The 27,225-nt window shown below is 40.6% G+C and overlaps 2 protein-coding genes across 2 annotated transcripts; both read left to right on the top strand.

Annotated features, from left to right (window-relative positions):
- Window positions 1–2,465: 2,465 nt before the first annotated feature.
- Window positions 2,466–18,364, top strand: mtmr7a (myotubularin related protein 7a). Its single transcript, XM_050042005.1, has 14 exons — window positions 2,466–2,659; window positions 2,980–3,102; window positions 3,265–3,427; window positions 3,686–3,843; window positions 3,931–4,059; window positions 6,004–6,138; window positions 8,081–8,213; window positions 10,788–10,897; window positions 13,026–13,151; window positions 13,574–13,623; window positions 13,706–13,906; window positions 14,135–14,269; window positions 15,495–15,621; window positions 15,742–18,364. Exons 1-14 carry the CDS (start codon window positions 2,636–2,638, stop codon window positions 16,081–16,083), a joined length of 1,956 nt encoding a protein of 651 aa, XP_049897962.1. The 5' UTR covers window positions 2,466–2,635; the 3' UTR covers window positions 16,084–18,364.
- Window positions 18,365–19,069: 705 nt separating this feature from the next.
- On the top strand, window positions 19,070–27,214 carry cnot7 (CCR4-NOT transcription complex, subunit 7). The gene is made up of 7 exons (XM_050042007.1): window positions 19,070–19,240; window positions 19,923–20,046; window positions 20,128–20,321; window positions 20,701–20,862; window positions 22,873–23,017; window positions 23,167–23,277; window positions 25,536–27,214. Exons 2-7 carry the CDS (start codon window positions 19,930–19,932, stop codon window positions 25,665–25,667), a joined length of 861 nt encoding a protein of 286 aa, XP_049897964.1. The 5' UTR covers window positions 19,070–19,240; window positions 19,923–19,929; the 3' UTR covers window positions 25,668–27,214.
- The last annotated feature ends 11 nt before the right edge of the window (window positions 27,215–27,225 follow it).

Below are 27,225 nucleotides of genomic sequence, written 5' to 3'. Positions count from 1 at the left end.
ACATTTTAAACTGTCCTCTGACCTACTACATTGTGACACACCACTTAACATTTAGGCTGAGTCAACAAACGATACCAGTCTCAGGCCAGTGGGGAGCAAATAAGGACATTTTCTACAGGATGCAGATGGACTTGTTATAAGCCTAAATGTTGGTCAGCTACATCCTGTCTCAAAACTAAGCTGTGTCTCTGAATGTCTCCTGATGACAGCTTTTAAAAATGCTTATTTTTAACACTAAATGTCCTTTTGACATTCATCCATGCTTTGCTCCTTTTTGACAGGTGGCATCATCACTCAGTCAGATGTCTTTTGGCAAGTGATCAATTTTTCCACAAATCTTGGGCAAGAATGTGAATCCATTTGGAAGTTATGCACCTTTTTTCGATAGGCCCCTCCCATTACCATGCCTCATTTAGTCAATTGGCATGAACACAAACATGCACACACATATGACCTACATGCTGACTTTCAGCCTCGTAGGGCAAAAACTGTGGCTGCCAAAGGATGGGGAAATTTTTATGGACCAACCCATTGAGCAAGCTGTAGAGCTGCTGGTCGCAGCTTACTATGAAAACCCCTGTGCCACCAGGCCCCCAGGACGTGCACTGGGCTTTAAAGCCAGTTTTCATAGTGGCAGTTACAACTTATGGGTCTGTCTCGTGCATAGACTGTAAAAATAATGGACAAAGTAACCATGATTTCACCCACAGTTTTGTGGACTCCTGTTCTGAAGTCTTGAGTTCAACATTTCGGCCATTGCCATCTGGATTTTTTGGAACCAGAAGTGACCATATTTGGGTGAAAGGATGGCACTGTAGAGGAGTGAGAGGTGGATCTGAGGACACTATCGGCCCTCTCTTAATCATGCTTTAAGGCTTAATAAAATATAAATGGGTGAGTTATAAAAAAATCACCCCCCGCACAGTTGCCATGAAGGGGAAAATTAGCTACAGAGACCAAACCGTTTTTCGTAGCAGGTTGTGAACATGTTTGTTTTTGCTGTAAAGTTGGGCATTTCAATGTGGAGTCTATGGGGATTGACTGGCTTCGGGAGCCAGCCTCAAGTGGTCATTCAAAGAACTGTAGTTTTTGGCACTTGTGTGTTTTGGCTTAATTTTTCAGCTCTGGAGGTTGCCACTTGGTTACGTAATGCCATTGAGTCCAAAAAGACTTTTTCCCATAGGCTTAAATCTGAAAATCAGTGGATACATTTTTTGAGCGCCACAACCCCTGTGAAATGTGTAACAATTTGGATGTCTAGAAAAGCCACAAGATTAATTTTTTCAATCATTTTATCCCCATTCAAGTTAGCGAATGACTTAACGGGACGTTAGCTATGCCCAATGATGCAGAAGATCCAGATCATTTTATACCCAGAGAGTCGAACTTTGTGGCATCATGTACCATTGAGCAACAACTTTAATAGGAATGAATGGGGCCCTGCCTCGAACACTGTATCTAGTTCTCTTTATACATCCGTGTGTGAGTGTGGAGGGCCTTTGTAACCTTACATCTTTTGAAGTTTCTAGGATCTATTACTGGCTCTTAGGTGTAAATTGTTTCTCAGTTTGATAGCTGGAATGAAACCAGAGTCCTTTTGCTATAAGTAACCTAACTTATGCCATGGTCCTGTCTGTAAAGACCTGTAAAATCATATTAATAAAGCTAACTTTCTCTCACCATTATCAGGCTCGATAAATTTTAAGCAATATTTTGCTCCTCAAAATAGTCTTTTCATTGTCTCATCAGAAATAAATCAGCTTCTTATTTGGATATTTCTAATTTCTGATCTGTTTTGCATAAACATCTGCTTAGTAGAAACAAGGAGCAAAAGAATACATCAGCAGGAGTTCTTTTGCTGTGCTCACAGGCTTCTCAGAGGTTTCTCAACTGAGAACAGACACAATACATAGAGAAATGAGACTTGAGGGTGATCACTGAGACAAATTTCTGAAATTGTGCAAGCTCATTTATGAGCCAGTCAAGTTTTCTTTTGAATCTTACTGTTATCTCAAGAGCTGATTATTTCAGACAAATGAAGATTACTGCAGCAAGAGAGTAAAATGAGCATTCTTAAAACAGGACTGCACCTAGACAGTGGGAGGCTATTTCTCAGGAGCTGAACTTGAGAAGTATGTGAAAATGCTCAAAATCTCATATTGATGTTGGACTCAGGTATGTCTAGGAGAAATAGTCTGGACAAAGAGGAGATCTTATTTTGAATTTTTATTTCCTCTGGGAAACCACTTTATCAATCAATATGCTATCTAACTAGTAGTTCCAGTGAAAATGTGCAGTATGACACATTTTCTTTAAATGGCTTGAGGTCAGTAAATATTTTGAATGGACTTACTTTTACAGTGTGGTCAGTAACTCTGGTCAGGAGGAGCTTTAACATTTATCACACAGGCCACAGCTGGGTATTTGGCGGGCTTTAGGACCCAGCGGTGCAGCTCCGTGAAGACGTCCAGGCAGTAGCAATATTATGGCAGTGTTTACCTGCACGCTACAAACCTAGGCATTAAACTAACCCACAGCACACTGTAACACTACTGTACACATGCTGTGCTGCTGGTAGTTGTGCTGTGACAGGGTTAGTGATCGCAGGAAGCTGCGGCTCATCTCTCAGCTGCTGATGGAGCACATCCGACTACCAAAGGTAACCGCGGCTCTGGCTGCAGTGATTAGCTACAGTTTCCGCACTGTAACGTTACCTCATCTGTCACCAACAAAACCCGCCAAATGCGGTCAGGATGACTGCAGAGATTGAATCCAAATGATTAAACAAACACACAGGATTAATTAAAGGGTGTGTGGAGCCACGTAGGCAGCCAGAGTCCTTTTATTGTTATCAGCCACAGTAGACGGCTGGGTGTGTTGGTGTATCAGTGCAGCAGTTTACACATGAACACAGCTGTGTCATGTATGTAACTGATCGTGTGCTGAGGATGATGCTGTTTGATGTCCTTCCTCCTCCAGGTGGAGAATGTCAAGCTGCTTGACAGAGTCTCCCCCAGAAGGAGCAGGGTGGGCACCCTCTACCTGACAGCCACACACACCATCTTTGTGGAGAACGAGGCAGGAGTGCGCAATGAAACATGGGTAGGCACCAGCTATCAGATAAGACATGCATTGCACAATGAAGCACATGACATGTTACTTTGTTTAGATTCTGTAGTCACTGTGTGCACACATGCATCATGCTGTGCACTGTGTTTGCAACATACAATAAAAGATCCATGTTTGCCTTCCATATCCAACCAGGTGCTTCACAGTTTAGTGTGCAGTGTGGAGAAACAAGCTGCCACAGCGTCAGGATGTTCTCTGCTCATTCACTGCAAGAACTTTCAGGTTCTGCATTTTGTCTTGCCTCAAGAGCGGGAGTGCCAGGATGTCCACCTGTCCCTGCAGCGGCTCTCCCAGCCAGGTAATCTGTTAAGATCAGTTTGGTGAGGTTAGTGCTCAAATTAAAGTTAGGACAAGATCAGTACATAAGAAGTTTAATATTACTGTCCAATATTGGCTTTTATGACACCTTTTTATGCTAGACATCTTCTTGTAGTTATCCATATCAGTGACTGCCTCAACACCCTGTGCTTTTGCAACACTTTGATCCGTCTAACTTCTACACAGTGTAGGTTTTGTGCATCAAACCTTAGCTGTCAGCTGGTGTTGTGCCTTGCAGAACGTTACGAGGAGCTGTATTGCTTCGCCTATAAGCCTAACGTTGATGAGGAGGAGAGACGGCAGGAATGGGACTTCTTGAACCTTAAGGCTGATTACAGCAGAATGGGACTCCCAAACTCCCTGTGGAAACTCTCCCCTGTCAACCAACGCTACAAGGTCAGTGAGCCAACTTCTATGACCAGTTGTACTGTTTTATCCTAATATGGACACGGCAGAAGCTTAGACTTGTGTTATTTTTTAAAGGTGAGTGACACTTACCCTGCTGACCTGTTTGTGCCTGAGTCCGCCACACCTCCAGTTATAGTGGGGAGCTCCAAGTTCAGAAGCAGAGGCAGATTTCCCACTCTGTCATACTACTCCAAAGAAAATCATGTAAGTTGACAGCATACATTTTCACTTGTTATTTTTCAAATGCTTCCTTTGACAACTCATGTTAATTCAAAGGTTGCGAAGCGTCAATGACATTTCTCAAACTCAGTGATGAGTAGCACTTATAGAACCTGTCTCTGTGACCTACACAGGCATGATGTGAAACTTGTAAGAGAAAAGCCTAAAGCAGCTAAGTTTAGCAGAAAAAAACATATTAAGATGGAAAATGTCATGATGACATTAAGTCTTGTTTTTTATTGCTTTGCATGGCCAGTTTTTGTTGCAACACAAATCAGTCATCCTCAGCATTTTCCTCCTTGTTTAAGCTGCCAAAGTTCTGGTTTTACAAAAAAAAATGCAAGCAGGAAAGTAGAGATGAAACAGTATAAAAATTTCATATCACGATTATGGTGATATTGTTAAAATGTCCAAAAAGTACTGATACACACACTGAAATCCTTTCAGTTTTATGGTTAAAATCACAAATAAAATTAGCAGCACTATGCACTTTTTACTTGCATTAAAGGTAAAACAACAGCATTGCCATTACTTTATGAAGACCATGTCAAATGTGCATTAATATTAGCATTTATTTGAAATGCTTGCTCGAATGTTGGTGCTACCGTCGATGAGGACAAGGGACCAGTAGTATCACCGGGCTTGCCTGCTGCACGCCTGCTCTGTAAACAAAGGAATAGTAAACCAAACCCATGTTGCACGCTGCGCCTGCATCTAGGAAAAAGTTGCTATCTTCAGTTGCTGATAGACAGTGTTTAATGTTAGTTTTTCAAAGATAATCAAACAAGATTTTAACAATCGTTCAAATTTGAAACAGTAATACTAAACATTGGGAAATTTTACAGCAGTTTAAACTGGTAAACGTTTCATCCCTACCAGAAGTTTCAAAGGTCACAAACCCCCAAAATAAACATCAAGCCAGTGCTGTTGAGTCATTAGTGCTGTATTGCAGATGTATTATGGCATTTCATTAGCAGTTTGAAAGTAAAAATGTAAAAAATATTGTTGATTTGAAACCAGATTTTAACAATCTAATCATACATCAGATAAAGGCACTGAGCCTGAAGTGAAATAAGAGAAACTGATGATGCTCAGATGGCACCAAAGTAGCACCAGATTCTCTATTTGGTTTGGTATAATTTGCTCTGATTGTCTGACCAATCACGTGGGGTAAGGGCTTTCTACTAATAATGTGCATCTGCTTCAACACAGCAGAGCCATAGGCAATATGAGACTGTGTTTGTGAAGATACGGAGCATAAACAGATGTCCACTCTGCTATTAATGTCATTTCAGTTTTTATTTGATTTTAAAAATGGCCCTGGATATGGAAAAGACATGGAATCAAAATTGTATAATAAAAAAGGAACACATACTGAAGATATAAAATAGAAAGAGAAACTGCACCATAAACAGGAGATCCTCAGCCATGAAATCTAAACAGAGGCTTTGTCAAGTTCACAAAAGGTCCTCTGAGGAGACGTCTATTCTGTCATCATGTCAAAGCATGAATCATTACCATTTTCTATATCTGAATCGAGAATAAGCCTACACAGCTATAATCCCTTCTATTAATCCTTGACTGGACAGTTGGGAGTGCTTTATGTGTGTGAGGTCAGCTTCCCAGGCTTGAGGGTCCAGTGTGTGGAGCTCAGTTTGTATGAAGGGGCTCCACTCTGTTTCATGAGCCATAGGGGAGAATCACAAAACGCTCTCTGTCCCTCTCCCTTGTGGCTAGTAAATGGAGATGAGAGAAACTGTGTGGTTCATTAATTCAAATTGAACATGCAAGAAAAGAAAAAGTACTGTGAATCTGTATTCATGCTGATTCTCATATATTGGATTGTTTTGCTCTAGATGTCATCCAAAGTAATAAATCACTTAAAATCAGCTGTCAGACAAACATTCCTGTCCCCCTGCCTCCTCCCAGGCTGCCATCTGCCGAAGCAGCCAGCCCCTGTCAGGTTTCAGCGCTCGCTGCCTAGAGGATGAACAGATGCTGGAGGCCATCTTGAGGTCCAATCCCCGCAGCGACTTCATGTATGTGGTGGACACCAGGCCTAAGGTGAGCCCTTTTTGCCCAAGGAACAGCCTGCAAAAATACAAGTCTTACAGTACTATGCTGTATGTTCAGGTGGGCTTTATTTTCCATACGGCGTTTTGCCAGCTGGATGGTGTCACAGCAAAAGCCTTGAAAACATCCTGGCTATGTGCAAGTTGAACCGTGATCAATATTATGTAACAGAGGGTTGTGCTTTTTATGTCCCTGCCGGTAACAGCCATGGCCGGAGGCATAATGTTTTCAGGCTGTCCGTCCATCCCATTCTTGTGAGGGTGATATTTCAGGAACGCCTTGAGGGAATTTCTTCAAATTTGGCACAAACGTCCACTTGGACTCAACGATAAACTGATAAGATTTTGGTGGTCTAAGGTTACCTTGTCCTCACAAAACATGTTTTTGGGCATAACTCAACAATTATTATGATGAAATTTCATACAAATGTCTAATAGAATAGGATGACTTTTAATATTCAAAAGGTCAAAGGTCAGCTACACTGTGACATCATAATGTTATGCAAAAACACTTTTCTAGCCATCACCCAGTGCCATGTCTCAGTCAGAAGGGGAGATATCTGATCAGATACTGAATTAATGACACTAATCTTAGGTGTTCAACTTGAAACTGTGCTGAATGTATAGATCTGTGCTACCGGGTTACAGATGTGTGTGAAGCATTAACGTTTTACAATTTATAGATTCTTTGCAGAGAAATTCGTATTTGAAACATCATCTACTGTTATTAGTACAACTTTGTGTGCTATCCATAGATTGTATAGAATAATGGATGTAGCTACTATGACATAACTCATTGGTCAGTGGACTCCAACTTTGAAGCCTCGAGTTTGGCATTTTGGCTGTCGCCATTTTGGATTTTTTGAGCCGGAAGTGACCATATTTGGATGAGAGGGTTGAGCTAACCTTAACGCTAGCTGCTAGCTTGGTTACTGACATGCATTTACCACTATTACTAACTGTGATAATGCTAAAGCTAATTTTTGCTAGCAAACACAGGCTTAAAACTATTAAAAGACAGTCAACTTACCACGAAAACTGACCATCTGAATTTTTAGAGGGTCTTTTAGTACAACTAAGAGCTAAACAAGACTTTTCTTAGATGACCAAAATGTTACCTTCCATTTAATTAAAACACACTAAAATGGCAAAAGCTACACCTATACTCTGCAACTCTGGGGCCATAAGCTAACCAACGTTGTCGCTGTGGTAGCAACTTGTCAACAGGCTGCACCCTCCTGTTACTTAAAGTGGGCACACCCTTAATTATGCATAACTTTAAGTCATGATAAAATGTAAATGGATGAGTCATATAAAACTTCACCCCCTATGCAGTTGTCATGAATGGGGAAATTAGCTACAGAGACCAAAACATTTTTTGTACCAGGCTGTAAACACGTTTATTTCTGTTGTAAAGTTGGGCATTTTAACATAGGGTTGATGGAGATTGACTCACTTTTGGAGCCAGCCCCAAGTGGCCATTCGAGGAAATGCAGTTTTTGTCACTTTCGCATTCGCTTCATTTTTCAGCCCCAGAGGCTGCAGCTTAGTTCTGTCCTGCTCCTCTGGTAGTCCACCACAAGCTTATTGGCTTTGCTGATACTGAGCTTCAGGTGTTTGTTGTTGCACCATATGACTGAGCTCTCTATCAGTCCTCTGTACTACTCTGTAAAAATAATCTTTACATGCAAACAGCTTGTTTATCACTGGAAATAATTCACTGGAATCATACACGTCAATATAGTGGTAACTATAAAAATACACATTATTAAATTCCTTCAAAGTTTTCACTGCATACATGAGTCTGGACAGACATGAATGTAAACTACAACCGGATTGGTTGGCAGAGGCAAACAACTGTGAGGCAGTAATTCTAGTTTATTATTTTGCTCTTGAAAAACTATGTTTTGATGATTTATGAAATGTCTTTTCAGCTGAATGCAATCGCAAACCGAGCTGCAGGAAAAGGCTATGAAAACGAAGACAACTACTCCAACATTAAATTCCAGTTCATCGGCATAGAGAACATCCACGTCATGAGAAACAGCCAACAAAAAATGCTGGAAGGTAATTATCTTGTCTTACTGAAATGATTTGTCATACTGATTTGAGATTTATTTACTCTAGAAACCATTTGGAAGCCACAGCAGTGCATTCATCACTGTGTCAGAAGTGTTTCAACACATCAGTGTTTGTGGAACGAAATGTATATTTTCTGACATTGTCTGTCTAAAGTCCGCTGCTTCTTCACATTACTAAAGCAGAGCAGGACCCCATGCTACCCTGTGGCTTTCATATGCACTCATGCGGACTGGACTGTGCTGCAATCAGGCCTCAAATGAGCCCACAGGAGAATTTCTGGGTATTGTGCAGGGGTGCTCCTAGGAAGACTTTGAATCCATCTGGATTTTATTTCTGAGCTATTTTGGTTTCCCGGAGTGGACAATCCGGGACCTTATCCCCCAAAGAGAGACCGAGGGCGTGAGAATGATGTGATTTCAAGTCTGAAAAGTTATAGCCGTTCTTAGTTGTGATAACTCTTTGCCCCCTGGCAGCACAAGGGAAGTCTCTAAATGCTGGAGGCAGCGACTGCCCTTCAGAGCCTGCCCGGCTCTCTCTCTACCTCACTGCATACTTCAATGAGATTTCGAAGGCCCCCCGCCTGGCAGCATTAGCTCAAACATTTCTTCTAAGTGGAAGTCGGCCCTGCTAAGTGTTACAAAAGGTCGAATGAACCCAGTCACCTGCTCGCTCCCTATCAGTGGCCTCAGAGAGCGCTTACAGGTCAGCGCACTGATAAAGTGTCAGCAAAATCCACTTTGTCACCTCTGTCAACACCTTAATGAGTACAGAGAGAGCAGATGTTTTCACACAGTTATCTAAAAGTGTGTCTAAATTATGAATGCTAATGTGATAAATGATCCCAAGCTTATGAAATGTCAGCTGAGGAGAAACAGGTTCATATCACTCTGCCCATCAGTCAACTTGCAAATATTTGTGTTGAACCCTGAGGACGGAGAAATGAATTGTAGGTTTCAGTTTTACAAGATAAATAAACAGAAGACAGGAAGTCTTACATTCATATCATAAAATACACAATAGCAAGACTACAGTCTACAGCGTTGCTAGCATTTCTGTGAGGCTATACCAGCACAAAGTGGTTCTAGTTAGCTAAATGCTAACTTTTAACTGATAATGCTAATATGTTGATGTTAAGCAGGTATAATGTTTACCATATCCACCATCTTAATTTAGCGCTTTAGCATGCTAACAGAGGTGGAACCAAGCTATTGCTTTGCAAGTCAAGCAAGTCTCAAGTTCCAAGTCAAGACAGGCAAGTCCACGTCCTAAACTCTGAGTAACAAGTCCTAAACTAATCATAATGCACTCTACACCAAATGTATTGCCATTTTAACAACAGAGTAGTTATATATTAAATTTACAGAAATGCCTTTTAAATGTGTATGTATTTGGTAAAACAAGTTGCAATTAGTTTTTTATTGGCTACCGCATAGTTTTTCACCAACAAAATTATCTTTTGTATCATTTGGTCTTCATGGCTCTTTCCTGCAGCTTGATTGGTTGCTATCGGATTGGTTCAAACAGGTGGATTTTATTTAAGTGTCGACTTGCAGGGAATGAATAGTGTTAAGATTCAGGATATGATGGGAAACTAACTGATTTATGGCACGTTTTTAAATATATTCTTTTAAATCTTTGGGCTCGGGGAAAGATATTTATATTTTCAAGTCAAAAGGCTCAAGTCCAAGTCGAGTTGCAAGTCTTTTTTGATTTTGTCAAGTCCGGTCTACAGTAATAGAATTTGTGACTTGAATTTGACTTGAGTCCAACTCATGTGACTCCACACCTCCAGCTAATAAACACTAAACATAAAGTACAGCTGAGGCTGATTAGAACGTTGTTAGTTTTGCATGAATTTAGTCATCAACCAAAGAACTGGACAAATTAAAAAATGTGATGTGATTTGAAAGATTTGCCAAAGTGATTAAAATTCATCATCAGGTAAATATATGAACGTTTCTGCCAAATATCATGGCAATCTATTAAATAGTTGCTAAGACATTTAACTCAAAACCACAAATGATGTCATGGTGGCATTAGAAGAAAAGTTAGGTGTCCCCAAAAGCACTACGATTATCATCTAGGAACTATTATTATTTGTACTTTTTGTCAATCCATGTAGCACATGTACAGAGAGTAAATCGCAAGTGAAAACTTTGACCTACTGATGGGCCAAGATGAAAAACCAAGGGTCACCAATGTCAGTAGGATTAATCCTCTGGGGATCATGAATATCTGTTTAAAATGAAAGAATTGCTGAGCTATTTTAGTCTGGACCAAAGTGTTTGATAGAGAGACAGACTGCCATCCCTAGAGCCACCGTGCGTGACTAAAAACATTGACTGGGGTCCAAATGAACCATCATGTGAGAAGCTGAAGGAAATCTGTTCTGAAAAAGCACTTCAGACAATATTTTCTCATGCTGTGCACAGATTCCCTAGAAATTCATTGTTGTGGGTGATGTTAGTGATGTGAAAGTGAATGTGAGGTTTAATAAAGTCCAATGATCAGGTATGCTCCATGTTTCCTGTTGGTGAGACAGCTGTGTTGTGGTTACAGTGTGTGAGCTGCGTTCCCCCTCCATGTCTGACTTCCTGGAAGGTCTGGAGAACTCAGGCTGGCTAAAGCACATCAAAGCTGTTTTGGATGCAGGCATCTTCATCGCCAAGGTCAGTCTGGAGGTTAATCCCCGCTGTCTCTCTCACCACAGCACTCAATATTAGCTTAGGTGTGTGTATGTTTGTGTGTGTGTCTGTGTATGTGTTGTATCCTGTGTGTGTAATACAGATATTCTATGTCCGTGAACACTCAGTTATGAGCTTTACCTAACCAAAACTTAGAAATTATGATACTTAAGTTCTGCAATAAATACTTAAGGCTACCCTCATGGCAGCTCAAAATAATAGAAACATTTATCAGTATATCAACCACATCCCAAACTACAGCCTCCAAAATGAGTTACTCAAGTAAGTCCCCTCTGACTTCTTAGACAGTACTTGCCTTCAGGCTCCACCAGTCAAACACTTAAATAATCTTTAATATGACATTCTCACCATGGGGGTGGCTGAGCTGGCAATGAGCAGCTAACAATGCTAACTCCATAAACTGCGCTAACAATGCCGACAGTGCTGACAGAGGCAAGACAAGGCAAGGCAAGGCAATTTTAGTTATGTAGCACCATTCATACACAAGGCAATTTAATGTGCTTTACAAGAGAAACACATCAAAATAAAACATTAAAGGAACAATAAAATTGTGTTTGAGATCATTAAAAACAAAAGCTAAAAGCAAGACAATAAATAGTTAAAACAGTGCAGAAAATGCATTTAAAAAGCAAACATAAAGCAAAAGCAACAGCAGACAAATATAAAAACAATAGCTACAGATTATCCTAACAATAAGTTACATATCTAGTTCACTGCTAAGCTGCAGTAAATAGTAATGTTTTAAGCCTTGATTTAAATGAGTTGACAGTTTCAGCCGACCTCAGATATTCTGGAAGTTTGTTCCACAGGCGGGGAGCATAGAAACTAAAGGCTGCTTCACCTTGTTTGGTTTTGATCCTGGGAACACTGAGTAAACCTGTTCCAGATGATCTGAGGGGTCTGGATGCTTCATAACGTACAAGTATATCAGAGATGTATTTAGGCCCGAGACCATTTAGTGCTTTATAGACAAGTAACAAGATTTTAAAGTCTATCCTTTGACACACAGGAAGCCAGTGCAGTGACTTAAGCACTGGTGTAATGTGCTCCACTCTCTTGGTGTTGGTGAGGACTCTGGCAGCAGCGTTCTGGACGAGCTGCAGTTGTCTGATTGATTTTTTACTCAGGCCTGTGAAGACACCGTTACAATAGTCCAGCCTGCTGAAAATGAAAGCATGAACAAGTTTTTCTGTATCTTGTTTAGACAGAAATTCTTTTATTCTTGCTATGTTTTTAAGGTGGTAGTAGGCTGATTTAGTAATTGTCTTAATGTGACTATTGAAATTTAGGTCTGAGTCCAGAACTACACCAAGATTTCTGGCTTGATTCGTAGGTTTTAGTGTCATGGTGTCAAGGTGAGCACTGACTATTGATCTTTGTTCTTTGGGGCCAAAAACAACTATCTCAGTTTTGTCTGTGTTTAGTTGTAGAAAATTCAGAGCTAACGGTGTTACCCTGGCGGCGAACCAGAGGGTGGGCGCTACCCTTCTGCGATGACGCCGTGGGTCAGGACAGTGTTAACAGCAGTGACAACTGTAGGAGCGCAGTGCAGAGTGGTGGCGATTAGCTAGCCAGTGGAATACACACACAGGGCTTCACATGCACATCTGGCACAACAAAGAACAGAGAAGTTCAGATTACAACGCATAAACAGGTAGTGCGGCTTCATTCTCTGTTCAGGACACCGCTATACTATATCATTATATAAATAAACAATGGTGATCATGCAATATTTCCATCCATGATTGCTTGCTAGCAGTCTTCTTCTTCCTCGCCTTCTCTGACATGTTGGTACATTTTGAAACCAGCATTGATCAGTGGAATAGCATATAACCAGGGGCAGGAATTTGTCTTTAATGTGTGTCCTTGTGCATACACATGCATGGTGTACACAATGGGCACCCTCTCATAAAAAACAACAACAAAGAATTTGCTTTGTTTTTGTGCTTTTTTTAAACATTTCTAACATGTGTTTCGACACATGGCCTATACTAGATATTTGCACTTTGACGACAGTAGATGTTTCTAAATGTATTATGTTACCCTGAATGTGCTGTGGCACTGCATGGTGTGTGTTTGTGTGTGTCTGCAGGCTGTTGCAGAGGAGGGCGTCAGTGTCCTGGTTCACTGTTCAGACGGTTGGGACCGCACTGCTCAGGTGTGTTCAGTGGCCAGTGTGCTGCTGGATCCGTACTACAGGACCCTCAGAGGACTCATGGTAGATACTAAACCTTTTTGTATTTAAGCTACAGTGTAGAATTGCATCTTTTTAAGTAGCACTGTGAATGTCACTTACCCTCTGTTTCATATTCATATATCCAGCTGCATTCAGGCTACAGCTGACAGTAGCCCACACTGGGCTCCTAAGGCTTGTTTCTTTGATCAGAAGGATTTGCACAGGCTGACTTGGAATCCACCAGGAGCCACTGTGGAAAATAAATATAACAGAGAAGCCTGCTTTTGGGAATTGCCTCTAAATTCAGAATAACATGACCCCACACAGACGGTGAAGAGGTTCAGTCATTCTGCAGGGATTATCTGTGGGCTATGTCTGAACCTTTAATCGTGACATACTGAAATTGTGCAGAAACTGATGGTCCTGTTTGTGTTTTGGGATATTAATGTGTTTTCTGTTCTTAGGTCCTCATTGAGAAAGACTGGATCTCATTTGGACACAAATTCTCCCACAGGTTTGACTTAAAAATATTACTGTCACAGCTTCCATGATTTTAGATGTTTCATTTCATCTAACCATCCTCACCTCTTCTCCAGGTGCAACCACCTGGTCGGAGACCCTAAGGAGGTGTCTCCCATCATCGATCAGTTCCTGGAGTGCGTGTGGCAGCTCATGGAGCAGTTCCCCTGTGCCTTTGAGTTCAATGCGAGGTTCCTCATCACCATTCACAGCCACATCTACTCCTGCCAGTATGGCAACTTCATTGGCAACAACCAGTGGGAGAGGATAGAGCTGGGGTGAGATTTAAACCTGCAGCCACCATCACTTTCCTTTCCTTTTCACAGCACAGACATCTTGTCAGAGCCACCAAGACTGACTACTGAAGAGAAGTGATAGCCAGTAGTATATCACATAACCCGCTTTCTGCAAATAAGGCGACTCTGTGCCATAATGTTCATCTAAATTGATTTCTTTTTTTATCAAGCGTGATTTTATGTTGTCTTTATCTCTTGACATTCAAACAGACTGCGTGAGAGGACTCACTCTTTGTGGAGTTATCTATGGAAGAACCAGGCAGACTACATCAACCCTCTGTACCGGCCAGACCACAGCCAGACACAGGGTCTCCTCCGGCCGTCTACTGCCCCCTACTGCTTTAAGTAGGTCCTCACAAACAACCACACCACATACAACTTAGGTATTAAAGCCTGGTACACGCATTTCCTATTACTTGTACGTTGAAAACAATGGTCTGAGTCATTCAGCTGTCTTGTAATAAATCCATTCACAGTGGAAATCATTTGAAGTAATCACAGTTACAGTGATAAAACACTTACATGAATCAAAAAGCTTGAGACAGACTCATTTCTATACAAATGTTTAAATAATTCACCTATCATAATCAAGTAGTCCACTTACAGTTTTCATTTAGGGTCTCTTGTAGGAAGGACTTTTAAAACTTTTTTTTTACCTTACTTACATGGGTAAAGTATCTGTGGTTGAAGCCGCCTCTTGTTGATTGACATCTAGTGAGGGAAAAGGCAAAAGAATTGGCAATGATCCCGGGTTTCCATAAGCTGGTTTGAGCAAAATTAAAAGGAGAGAACATTGTGTGTAAGAAACTACACGAGGAGGCTGCTTAGGCTGACACAGTGTCACAGGATGACTGGCCTGAGGATCAGTGGAGACAGATGAGACAAGAATACACTGAAGAAAACATTTGGAATGCCGATGAGAGCGGAATTTATTGCCGAGTACCTGGCGGTCATTTTTAAAGCTTTTGTACTGTATTTTGAAGCAGTTAATAAAGTTCAGTAAATAGCAGCTGTCCATTTTACTACTTTATATTCATGTTATAAACAAAAAAATGTCAATTAGATGGTAATCTGCATTTAAAGGTACGTGTGTAGGGCGTAGAGGCATCTATTTGTAGAAAGGGTTTATAATATTTATAACTATGTTTTCATTAGTATATAATTACCTGAAAATAAGAATCGTTGTGTTTTCATTACCTTAGAAGGAGCCGTTTATATCTACATATGGAGCTGATTCTCTCCCACAGACTCCGCCATGTTGTTTTCGCAGTAGCCCAGAACAGACAAACGAAACACTGGCTCTAGATAAGGCTATTTGTGTTGGCGTTTCAGCCATTGTAGCTCTCCTACACGTTTGGTGCAAAAGGTTTAGTTCTGCAACCTCGCTGGTAGATGCCACTAAATCCTACACACTGGACCTTTATAGAAAAAGAAGCTTATAGTGATCAATTTGACCCGGACAGATGTGATTACAATAAGAGGTTTTCACCAGAAGTTGTATATGAAATAAAAGGAAGGAGCAAGAGTTGATGTGTTGATGTAAGAGTTGTAAATCTTTTGCTTCTTGTAGGTTTTGGAGAGGGCTGTACAACCGCTTTGACCGAGGGATGCATCCTCGACAGTCTGTGGAGGATTATCTGAGGGCCATCCAGGAGGAGACACAGCAGCTGGAGGAGCAGTTGGCTTCACACAAACAGGTAGGACAGGGCTGTAAATTCATTCTGCTTGTCATTTCTCCTGAGAAAAAAAAATCTACTGCAGTGTTTTTGCTGGTTTTAGAGGATGACCGTAGTCTTCATGCCTTATGTTATCAATAGAAAATTGCTCAGCTGGAACAGGAGCAGGAGTGGAGTGTTACCCAAAAAGCAGCCGCCTTTGATAAGAGCCCCACAGCGTGGGCTCTGGGTAACGACCTCGGTCTGGCCAACACCCCTCAGGACTACACCGGGGGCTTCTTCACCAGCAGCCCCTGTCAGCCCAAAGCACCAGACAGCAGCCTGATTCTGCCGACCCAGGACTTGAACCAAACATCTGAATCCAACCTCTCCAACGGCAGCGACCAGGAGTCAGGGATCGCAGACGTGAGCTGTCGTTCCCCTCTTAGTGAGGACAGCACCAGGGATCCAGACTCTGATGAAGCTGCCTACTCAACTGCCTGATCAAATGTAGCACGTAGTGGAAGGTGTAGCATCAACCCTCCGTCCACTGTGCCACTGAACAAACACTACTGTACCTTTTTTACACTCAACAAGTAACCCAGCTATTGGCCAACTCCAGTGAAAAGTTTTACTGGGTTACACAAGTGACTTGCACTCCTGTTTGCATGTGGTGTGGTGGGCCCTCTCTGTTGCCACATACATACTAGTTAATAGTTATTTACTGTAGCTGACCACATTTTACTTCTTATCCCGGTACAATGCTAAAAGTGATAACACAACTGGATATTGCTCACTGTCATGTATCTTGTTGACGGCAGTTAACCCATAAGAGTCTCCACAAAAAGTTGAAAATAGTTTGATGCCTCCATGGCCAGTGAACAGTTTAACGTTGGAGATATTTCAGCCACGATTATATTGAAAGCCTAAGATGAACAAAAACAAGTTTACGAGAGTAAAGAGTGAGTTAAGAACAATTTTGAACAATTCAGTGCACATGTAAGCAGAGGGTGTCCTCTCAAATTATTGGTGAGCCATTTAGTTGTGTGTGCCTGCTTTTTACTATGATCTTCCACACACTTTCATTCATTAGGACTTTGTCATTACAGTGTACACCTTTTAAACATGCTGTCATCAGCGGCACTTTGATATTGAGTTTTCAAAGCAACTTGAAACAAGAACCAGAGCTCCAACAAGACCAAATCATCATTTCAGTTGCATTGTTTGCACTTAAAGGAGCTCTATAAGATAATCAGAGCGTATCTATTGCTGCGTTCCCGTTTACCCTGGAAGTTGAGCTGGAAATGACGTCACACCTGAGTTGACCACGTTCCAATACGTAAGTTACAACACCTAGACGTTGTTAGCAATACCAGTTGATAACAATGCATCATACTGTATTTTGCACCTTAGCAACATTTCCACTTGGACAGAACTGTGTGTAAAACTGTTTTAATGAGACTTAAATAAGAGAGAAGTGCCAATAAGCAGTATATTACTGCAGCTTTCACTACCTTTGAGGCGCGGAGCAGCCATCTTGAATTTTAAGATCAGGGTTGGTGAGGTCCCTCCTTCTTTCCAAATCGAAAATCTGGCTTCAGAAGGCAATTCAGTTAAAATTTCCAACTCCAAAACCCACAAATTCTGACTTCCCGGTGCAAATGGAAAGCACCATATCATTCAGAGATTGTCTCCACATGGCTCTCATCATGGAGGTGGCTGAGCTGGCAGCCAGCAGCTACGGTGTTAACAGCGCCAAAAGTGCTTACAATGGCAACAGTTCTAACAGAGCTAACGGTGTTAACCAGAGTGAAACTGGACGCTTTCGAATGACTCATCTCTGTTGCAGTGTTTGCAGAAACTTTGTTTTATTTTTCTGTGTTTTAGTCATTTTGTTTAGCAGCTGATTTAAATGCTGTTGCACCTCATGGGCACTGCTGCTCAACCATAGTCAGTCTGAAGTCAAGTTTCCAGCAGTTAACCCAAATTTTAGTTCAAATGGCAAAGTAGCAGTGTTTCAACCCCAAAGGACTTATTGGGACCGAACTAAACTCACTCAGCACAACACAGTGACCTCAGCTGGGAATTTGTACCATTACACTACAGCTATAGCCAGTGGTGAGTTGTGGTTGATTGGCACCTTGAGGTCCACAGCTGGGTCGTTTCAACTTGATAGACAATATTGTTTTAAATTTACACTTCAAGACATAAAAAATAGCAACTTTATACATTTCTGTCCACAATATTTTGCTGTGAACAAACCAACATTCTTACCACAGAGAATTGACCCTCTACAGGTATAAATAGTGATGAGTCCAGACACAAAAATAAAATATTCATGCATTCATTCAGTAAGCAGTAAGTGATAGGACTACTGATAACTGAACCAGCAGATGAGAGCATGCGAACACAAATATAGATTACAGAGTGTCTTTGAATATTAGTGCCATCTCGATTAGCATTAAAACTGCTGACTTTAATAGTACAGTACACACGACGTACACTCCAATACTGCTAATGAACAATGCAAAGATTATCAAGCAAAGCATGTTAAGATATTTTTGTACTATGGCATATTTTTTTGGCTACTTGCTTTAATGCATGTTGTTTTTATTTATATGATAGAGTCTAAAACGTCCGGTCATAAGGGATTCTGACCCTGTAAAAAAAGAAAGAGCTTTATATTGCTGTGTTTATGTGTTCAGGTGGAATAAGAGCCAAATTTGTCAAACTTATCTCAATGCAAAGTTGTGTAATTTGTGTCAATTTTCTTTTGAAATAAATAAATATGTTATTGTCAATTGTATTGTTCAACCATTCTTGTGTTCTTGACTTAGAAAGTAGAAAGTAGTTTTATTTAGAGTGACTGGGACGCTGATTGTAAAAATAAGCTGTGTCAAATTTTTATAGTGTGATTTTTCATGCTCCATTGTGTTTTTGGGGTAGGCAGAAATTGCAGTCCAATCACCTGGACAAATAAAACCGACACAATTCACGTGGCTATATACCACAAGTGGCAAATGACAAATTACTTACTTTACAATAGGTAAAATCTATACAGAACTCACACAGGTTGACCGATGACCAAGTACTTTTATTCAACAGTAGGGATGAAATCCAGTTATGTCCCCCTCCTGTTTAATTTTGTCACCATACACATATAAGATGCAAGACATGTGCAACAGTTTATGTTTGAACATAAAGGAAAAGTTATCCAAGATAGATAGATCCTAGATAGATAGATAGATAGATAGATAGATATTCACAATGTATTTGTGTCATAACAGGTGACTAATAAATAAAAAATAAAACTGAAAAATAAGGCTTAATAATATGAGTAAAAAATGTAACAGTGTGCGGACAAAAAGAAATGGGATAATGTTTAAATATTTAATTTTCGTTTTTACACATAAGAAGTTATTGAGGCACGAGCACTGGACAAATAGAACGCGGACGCATACGCACATGACGTGTGTGTCTTACGTGATGACGTCGTGTTGTAGGCTCAGCTATGATGGCAGCCGTGGGTTGACATCGATACATTACAGAATATAAACTATTTAAAAGTTAGCGGAAAATACCCCGACACAATAACGTAGAACAAACTAACAGTTTTCAGATAGTACACACTTAAACACACACCCGCCCGGTTTGGGGAACGGTAAGTTCACGAGGCTGCAGTGAGCTTTGCAGTGTCAAAGTGGCGCTGAGTGTGTGTCAGTGAGTGTGTGTGTGTGCAGCTAGTTAACTCGTCTCTTTCACGTTTTGCACACACTCATATTTATCTGTCGAGCTAGCTGTGTACCTGAGAAGTGTGTCACACAGCCTCCCACATGACAGCCAGCACTGTCCTGCTCATGTTAGCATGTTGTCTGTAGCCTGCTAACTGCTACAGGTAACCTAGCTAGCCCAAAGTGCTGCTACAGACTGCCTGCGACGAGCTAATGTTAATAGCAGCAAGCAAAGCGCGTCCAGCATGTCATGAGTCAAGTGTTAGCACATTTGTTAGCGTCTAAATAACTTGTTAATTGAGCAGTTAAGGCAAAGTGTCCCAGCTGAGAGGAGGCACAATCCGCTCTGAGGTTGAACTAGCTTCAGTGTTGAAACTGCCATGGAGGTATCAGTGAATTGACACCCAGAGCAAGTTGTTTTTATGCAGATAATATTGCAACATTATCTATTGTAAGCCAAAATGGTCTGTCAGCACTTCTTGGGTGTCATATGCTGTATGCCTTTGACCTGCCACCTCTTACCATTTGATCTGTCACAGGTCAGCATGTTGGGGCAGCTCTATGACCAACTGTCGTCTCTTCTTACTGTATGTCTTATCTCTGTACATGAAGTGGCACTATGCCCGCAGCTACTGTGGATCACAGCCAAAGAATATGTGAGGTTTGGGCCAACAACCTGGAGGAAGAGCTGAAGAGGATCCGACATGTCATCCGAAAATACAACTACATTGCTATGGTGAGTGGTGCACAGGGGATGAAAACTGTCTGATGCAGCCGGATTTACATTCTGCATCATGAGCTGTCTGTCTTCTCACAGGACACAGAGTTTCCAGGTGTAGTAGCCAGACCGATCGGAGAGTTCAGAAGCAACGCTGACTATCAGTACCAGTTGCTGCGCTGCAATGTGGATTTGCTCAAGATAATCCAGCTGGGCCTCACGTTTATGAACGAACAAGGGGAGTACCCTCCGGGAACATCGACATGGCAGTTCAATTTTAAGTTTAACCTCACGTAAGATGACTTCTCCCACTCTTTTTACTTCTTATGTGCCATTCGATTCATCCATAGCATGTAGTTGAGTATTTGGGTAGAGTATCTCAGCTTGCTCACAGCATGCACAGAGGTGATTTCAGAGAGAGTTACACATTTAGCTTCAAAACAAATCATCTAGTTGGCAGTGTTTCAAATGCAGATTGTCATTTTAGAAGCCTGAGGGCAAAATTTAGATGTCTTTGAACTGCACACACTGACAGAGCACAGCACCTGAGTCACAGCTTATAAAGTGCAGACTATTTTTATAATTATGACGTGCAGTTACTGCTCTCATACTTGCTCAATTGTCTTTTGTGGTTGAAATAATAACAGTGTGACATGTGTTTGTCTTCATCAGAGAAGATATGTACGCACAGGACTCCATTGAGCTCTTGACCACTTCAGGGATTCAGTTCAAGAAGCACGAGGACGAAGGCATCGAGACGCTGTACTTTGCCGAGCTGCTGATGACATCAGGAGTGGTGCTCTGTGATGGGGTCAAGTGGCTGTCTTTTCACAGGTATATTGCCTTTAACGTTTTTTCTTAAGCAGACAGTTGTACATAAAGTAGAGAGCTGCACAGCAACAGGATTCATATTTGCAAAAGTTTTTCTCCCAGGTATAACATCTCTTACTTTGACTTTTTGCATGTCCGTTAATAATCAAACACTGATCAGACACATTGTGTTCATTCTGGTATAATAGGGTATTATTTTATTGTGTTTGTGCACCACCATATTCATGATACGCAGTATCTTTTATCCAAATCCTCTATATTATAAGTGTGCTAATGTGTAGTATATTTTGTTATGTCTGCACACAGGCATCCCCCTGTGTTTAAATGTTTACTCATGATATTTGCCGTGGCCTTTCAGAAGGACCATGAAAAGCGTTAAGATTTTTTTTTGTAATATACATTTAAACTGGATATAAATATCCCGCTTAAGTGTCCTGGTCAGTTGTAATAAACACTTACATAGTTATATTTGGTCTTTAGTGACGAGCAGCCTTTTGCAAGTTTTTTCTACAATCTGCAGCTTAACATCTTCATTTCATACTCAGTTTCCCACTGTGTCTCCATGGCAAACTGAGGCTAAAGATAACCAGGCTTTGGAAAAATAAACAAAGCTTAGGTATGAAACACCACTGTCATCTGTTTCAGGTATTTAGAACACATTTTTACCAACAGGCTTTAATGTCATGTTGTTTTTATTTATATTGTTTCCTGGCGTATTTGTGTTTGTTCTGTTTTTGAAATCCTATTTCTTTAAAGGTATACTATGCAGGATTTCTTGACTAAAGTAATAGAATAGAATGATCTTTACTGTCACTATACACATAATCCCTCTCAATCATCACCTTTGACCCGCTAGAAGTGTGTGACAGTGTGTTTATCTTCAGAGACTCTGCTCTCTGCCTGTATTTTCTTCTTCTTTTGCTTTGTTCAGGACGGTCTGGGGGCACAGAGTGCAGGAGGAGGTAGCGAACAGGTTCCACAATGTTAGCAGCAGCCAGGCATGCAGGTGGAAGCTAAAAACATTGCGGACACAATGCAGGGGAAAAACAAAACAAAAACGCAAATATAGTGAGGCAAAAGCCAAGCGGACAAAGCTGGATTTTGCTTTCACTTTCACTTGTGATACTGTTTATAAAGAGTAGCCCAAGCATTTCCTGCATAGTATACCTTTAAGTCATCCTAATTGTAACTGATTTTTTGTGAATTATCTGCTAGTGGATAATTGGTTTGTTGTGAGTATACTTAACGTCTTATTCACCGTTTTTAGTTTCTTTTAGCCACTGATTTATTTGACTTGTTGTTCATTAGGGGAAAATAAAAGCACAACGACGTATCATGACACAAAAATCCCTGAGGATAGCACTTAAAAGCATTACTGAAAGCACTTACTTCCAAGAGTCCTCGATAGGAATGCACGATAATATTGGCACGTCATCTGTATTGGCTGGTGTCAGATTTAAAGAGACTTCATAATCACTAAAATTAGGTGGAGAAAATAGTGGCTGTATCTATCAGCATCGATTATTGGCCAAATAAGTTGTTAAATACCGGAATATCTGACATTGGCAAAAAAATCCAATATCGTGCATCCATAGTCCTCAATGGAAAACACAATACATGGCATGGCAGATCGATGGAAACAAACAGTATACAATATAAACCTACTTGTTCCCCTGGCAACACCATGCCAGTAGTTCAAATTCCCTTCCTTAAAGGTGAACCATCAAGCCTCCCCTCAAAGCCGCCTTAACTTTTGTTTCATAAATTGCCTTTGTTGAGCTTTTTGTAAAATGCAGGGGAAGAGGTTTCCTTAAGGAGATCTCGGTGTTGTTATTTGCCCTTACGTGTGCAGGTGCAGGCGTAAGAACAAGACAGCCGGTCTGCCTGTCTTTGATTATTTTTCGTGTCATGGCAGATTGGAAGTGACAGTATATCTCAAAGCCTCCTGCTGTCTGCTTTATACAAGAACATAGTTAAGAGTTGTGCACGTGTTTGTGTATATGTGTTTTGTAGTGGCTACGACTTTGGATACCTGATCAAGATTCTGTCCAACGCAAACCTGCCTGAGGAGGAGGTGGACTTCTTTGAGATTCTTCGCTTGTACTTTCCAGTCATTTATGATGTCAAGTACCTCATGAAGAGTTGTAAAAACCTGAAGGTACCTAGATAAATATTTCAGCAGGTAGCTCAGTTTCTCCTGTTTTATTCATTTTAAAGCTTCACACCTTGATGTCTGTTGTGATCTCTTGTGAGTGTGGCCCTCAGGTTTTACTTTGACTTGATAGACAGACGGTGTTGTGTTTTCAGGGAGGGCTGCAGGAAGTAGCTGAGCAACTGGAGCTGGAGAGGATCGGACCACAGCATCAGGCCGGCTCTGACTCTTTACTCACAGGCATGGCTTTCTTCAAGATGAGAGAGGTAGGCTCCTCAGGGCAGAGAGGAGAGCCCTGTGAAACTCAAACCTTGCAAAGCCAGGTCAAAGTGTTACTTAAACCGTTTTAGACTGTTAATCTGATGGCAATTTAACATGAAAGTCTCATATCTGAATACGCACCCTGGTCAGTTTTACATAATAGCCATACGAAGTAACATTTCAGTATCTTTCAACGCGGCACAAGTCTAAATGCAATCCAATCAGATAAACAAAGGCTGCTGCAGCACAAGATAAAACATGCAGAGACTAAGAGACAGATCCCTTTAACAATTTTTTATAGCAATCATCTTTTATACTCAAAATCACTTTGATAAACTATGAACCACCGTGGAAGAGTTAATCTCCAGTTCTTGAGGATTCTTCACGTACCAGACCAGAGTACAAAAAGAATTGAAAAAAACACACAGTACAAACAGCAATAATCTAACCAACAATTTCTCTCGATATTATTCATGTATAATTATGTCAGCTGCACTAATGACTTAATAAATATGCAGCACTCGTAGCTGCTGCTTCTTTGCTATGGTCTTTTCCCCTTCCCGCCCCCTTCAGCTCTGGCTGGTTAACATAAAATGCGTCACCTCTGGTGCACCGGCATGAGAAAGTCGACACAGACACCACAGCTCTAGAAATTGCGAAATACAGAGAGCTTTCCCTGGCAGCGATAGGCGTAATCAGCATTGTGTGACCTTGTTTGGCATGACTTTCATTTCTAGGTTAAAGTCTTGCTCTCCAGCTTTAAACAAGAGTTTACATTAATGTTTGGTCATGTCTGAGTGAAGTCATCACAAACATCATGTGACATGTCTGAATGACAATATGCTGTCACTCTAAATGTAACCTGAATATATTTAATAGAAGCAGATTCACACAATTTTCACATTTTGAGAACAGAAAACTTCATGTCTTTTAGCATTTTATATTGGACAAAGTAACTTCAGTGATAAATTGCCTATCAAAATAGATTTTTTTTGTAAATTAACTTATGTTCTCTTAGACTAATGAACCAGTCGCTTGCTTCTGTCTTCTATTTTGTAAACAGTGCAGCTCTCTGGAAACTACAGTGAGATGTGTACATTTCTCAGAATACTCATCTAATGAAATCTGAGTTTCTAAAAAAAAAAGTGCTTTGCAAAGCTGTAAATGATAAAAAAAAAAAGACAGACAATATATAAAACGGACAGATTTAAACGATTCCGCGTTAATGGCTGTGCAGTTCACTTTATAGCATAATTTACCAGCACATAGAGCTGTGAAGAAACACTCCAGTGCCTGTATTTCACATAATGTTAACATAAGCGTAAGTTTATGACCAGTTCCAGTGGATATGATTTAAACCAGATGTATTTCATAATACGACATTACAGTAATACTTCACCTGCAAAATTACCATTTTCACATCATTTACTCACCATGTGTTACATTGAATTCGAGAAGAAATCTTGCTTTTCCCGCATGCCTCCAGTAAATGAAGAATCCAAAAACAAAGAAAATTCTTGATTAATTGAAGTCATTGAGGTCCGCATTAACAACAGCAAAACTACATCAAGAAATCTGTTTACGAACTCTCACACAACTTGTGCAGTGTTATCTAAGTGTCATTTATCCAGTTGTATGCTCAGTACTTCCCAAACAGACAGACCTTTATCGAAGGGAAACTGAACTAGGAGTGAAACTTGTCTTTGCTCTCTTTAAAGCCAGACTCCATTGACAAAGACAGCAATTTTACGACACAGAACACAGGAGTTGCTGGTCTACTGCTGCCTCCATAGGTAGTTTGTTTATGTTATTGTGTGAGTTTGGTGTTTTGAAGGGTTAGTTTGGATTTACCAAAGTCACACAATAGCACAAACAAACTACAAATCAAGGCAGTGGTAGATCAGCAGCTTTCCTGTTCAGCAAAGTTAAATTATTGTTTTTTTTCAATGGAGTCTGGCTTTGAAGAGAGCATAGGTACGTTTTTCTTTCAGTTCAGTTCCCCAGCAGAAATAGCTGTCTTTTTGGGAAGTGTGAGAGTATGTACACAGATATCTGGATATAGTTTCCCTGTTGTTAAACACAGACCCCTATGACTTCAATTCATCCAGAATTTGCTCCGATATTTGGATTTTTCATTAACTGAAGGCATGCAAAGAAAAATCCCAAAGTTTTCTTCACAAATTCAACCTAACACGAGGTGAGTATTCCTTTAAATGAACATGTGTCTGTTCTCAGTATCCTGTGTTTTGTGCTTTTCCCCCAGATGTTCTTTGAGGATCATATCGATGATGCCAAGTACTGTGGTCACTTGTATGGGCTCGGCTCCGGCTCAGCCTACGTCCAGAACGGAACAGGGAACGCTTACGAAGAGGAGGCAAACAAGCAGCAGTCGTGACATCACTTCTGAAACTCTTCCCATCCTGCGGTTCACATGCACAATCGGTGCGGCGCTAAAGCCAAGCTTCGCCACCCGGATGATGATAACGATAATGGATAAACAAGAAAACATACACACGTCATTTAGCAAACTGCTTCTCATAGGCTCTGCTCACCTTAGACAACTGAATATGATGGTCAAAAAAAAAATCCCAGCTGTCCTCACACATGCCCTTGCTGGCTGCATGTGTGTGTGTGTGAGTTTAGTCTTTTATTCCTACGAAGCGGTGTAAATCAGTTGAATTTAACATGCTTGAAAAGATGGGATTTTAGTTTTCCTAAAATGTTCTGTAGAAATGTTTTTGCACTTTAAAGCTCTAACCTGATTTTATATGGAAAGCTGAAAACAATGTTTCTGGTGTCTTTCTCCTCTTTGTTGCCTTCTCTACGTTCCCATTTTACATTGAGAACATAAACCTTTAGCATCACAACAACCGCTCTCACCACGTTCAGCCTTAATATTAGCTGCTTTCTTGTTCTTTTAAAACTTTAATTTATTGTCTTGGTTATCTGACATCCAACAGACGCTCCACTCGACGCTGGGACATCACATGTCCCCTTCTGTCATTGGATCTCTTGTGTGATAACGAGAAAGGGAGTGTGTTTATGTGCACATTAATATTTCATTGAAGTTTTTTCATTTGTTCATATAAAGATAATGTTTGTAATGACCTGAATAAGCTCTAATCCCACTGTGAGAAGCCTTTAACTAACCGGTGTAATCTGCTTATACAGTATGCAGATGGGGATACTAAAAAACAAGTGAACTCATTTTCCTTTATACCATTACTTCTTCCTGTTTGTATTCATGATAACATTCAGAATAATTGCTTTCAAGGATATTTACAGTATGTACTAGGTGCATACAGAGGAATATGGGTTGTTTGTGCATGTAAACACCCTCATTGACACAAGCACATATGAACACATGCATCACCTTGTCGACATGGTCTTGCAGTTGATTTCAACCAAATTCACCAGACCTTAAAAAACTGAAAAAGTATAAAAACACTTGCCTGCAGTAAGACATGCTGAGGTTACCCTGAACTACTCTGTTAAGAGTAAATTTTAGTTGAATTTAAGGGTTTGTAGAGTTCTAGTGTTGTAATAAAATAAGAGAAAACTGTTACTCGATGGAAAAATGATAGCATTGCCTTTTAACATGCATCTTTCTGTTCCAGTGGAGTTCACTACACTTGTAGCTCTGGCCTTTTGAATGACCTTTTTTTTTTTTCATGTATTGCTTTCCCGTTCATTCATGCTGCGTAGAACAGCCGCATGTACTAAAATGTTTGAATAAATGCTGTGTTGTTATAGTAGTATCCTGAACTTCCATAGGTGTGTGTTGACGTGTAGGTTCAAGACTTCTTTTAACCTCCCCGAGCGTCAGAGACTGATAACTGAAACGCTTCTCCTTCTTTCTGCAGCACATCTTCCACACTGCAATGGAGTAAAAAAGGAATATGCAATATACAAGAGGATTGTTTTTAGATTATTTTGTAAATAAAGGCTTGAAA

Source organism: Epinephelus moara, chromosome 4 (genome assembly GCF_006386435.1).
Source record: "Epinephelus moara isolate mb chromosome 4, YSFRI_EMoa_1.0, whole genome shotgun sequence".
Classification (NCBI taxonomy): domain Eukaryota; kingdom Metazoa; phylum Chordata; class Actinopteri; order Perciformes; family Serranidae; genus Epinephelus; species Epinephelus moara.
This window is presented reverse-complemented; position numbering and strand designations above follow the sequence as displayed.